The following is a 1,451-nucleotide window of genomic DNA, read 5'->3' as shown; positions in this document are numbered from 1 at the left end:
TGTGGAGCTTCGTCTTTTGGACCGCAGTTATTAATATTCAATGCCGGCCTATGAAGACGGTTGTCTCCTTGGGTGCATTTCTTATAAAAAAAAACATTTGCCGTTCGGAGGCGGAGTAAATCTGTAGGTCCCTGCTCTTTATGTGACAACATAAGGCGTGCGCCACAAATCTAAAGAAAAGCTCGGCCAAACAATGGCCAAATGTTTTTTTAGTTGAAAAAAGCATGTGCCATGTGAAAATAAAAATTTTTTCGAACTTAAAGAGCATTATTTACGTGTAAATTTTCCTTTTATTGACCCACATACATACTTACATACATATTATACATATAACTAAATGCTTACATATGTAATACACATGTATACACTCATACAATATTTACGTGATATATTTTCGTAATTTTTTTATAAGAATATAATACATACCATATATGGAAGTCAAAGTTTAGCGCCTCTGTAAATGTATGTTTCTAGGTATTTAGTAAAAAACCTATAATATTTCTGATATGCTTCATTATTTTTGATACAGCCCCAGCCCATATCGGCTATTGAGGATTTTAGTCATGTCATTGTTAACCGGGACGATGACGTTACAAGCAATGTGGTCATATTTATGCAAGGTGACAAAGTTGTGAAATTTTCGATGGAGGACCGCGATGCATGTGAATTTTCATTAGTTTTGGCTGGGTATTATCGATTGCTGACAGGTATGACTTTTGTATTCATTGAATTTCCGTTAATATGAGTTTAATATAATTTAAAATATACTTATTTTTATATTAGGGAAAAGGCTCCCATTAGAGCGAGAAAAGGAACAAAATGATGAAGACAACGCACCTTCATATTTATCACAACACACTGTATTGCCCGCAGCTTGGAGCTATTTGTTGCCTTTACATAATAGAGCGCACAGCATAAACTTTCTCATGACACCACCATATCATCCGACAAATAAAAAGGAGAAGTTGTCTGCTACTGAAAGTCCAGATGCAATCGGACCGTCTGACGTTAACTACTCCAGCATTACGGATATTAAACCAAAACCAAAGAGCGTTTCATTTGTTAGTAACGCTGCGATGGATCTGGATATTCACAGTGTTATGGCGACAGAGTTACTAGAGGAAGCAAAGGATTCTGGCATGAGCGATAGTAGTGGAGGTGGAAGTAATTATTGTGAGCAATCAAACTGCTCGAATACAAATGATTTTATTGAGGCTAAAAATGAAGAGGTGCTTCGGCGCGTGCATGAAATGCAGAAAATGGTGGAAAACTCTGAACAGTATTTGAACGAACAATGCGAGTACGTTCAAGATTTTGCTACCCGCCAGAAATCATCTGGGAACTTTAATTATTTCGGCCGAATAAATTCATGGCAAAATGATTTGTTAAATGCGGAACAAATCGCGAACAAATGGGGCGGTACAATAGAGTTCGACAGCGATTGCGAAAGC

At 37.1% G+C, this 1,451-nt stretch overlaps 1 protein-coding gene across 1 annotated transcript; it reads left to right on the top strand.

The window, feature by feature from the left end:
* Nucleotides 1–418: 418 nt before the first annotated feature.
* On the top strand, nt 419–1,429 carry LOC108356808 (uncharacterized; the record flags this gene model as incomplete). The annotated part of the gene is made up of 2 exons (XM_017607909.1): nt 419–707; nt 784–1,429. Coding segments are annotated over exons 1-2 (740 nt in total), but the record flags the coding sequence as incomplete, so codon positions are not given.
* Between the last annotated feature and the right edge of the window lie 22 nt (nt 1,430–1,451).

This window comes from Rhagoletis zephyria, unplaced genomic scaffold (genome assembly GCF_001687245.7).
Source record: "Rhagoletis zephyria isolate East Lansing unplaced genomic scaffold, Rhagoletis_zephyria_1.1 Rzeph_scaffold_65576, whole genome shotgun sequence".
NCBI classification, from domain to species: Eukaryota; Metazoa; Arthropoda; class Insecta; order Diptera; family Tephritidae; genus Rhagoletis; species Rhagoletis zephyria.
This window is presented reverse-complemented; position numbering and strand designations above follow the sequence as displayed.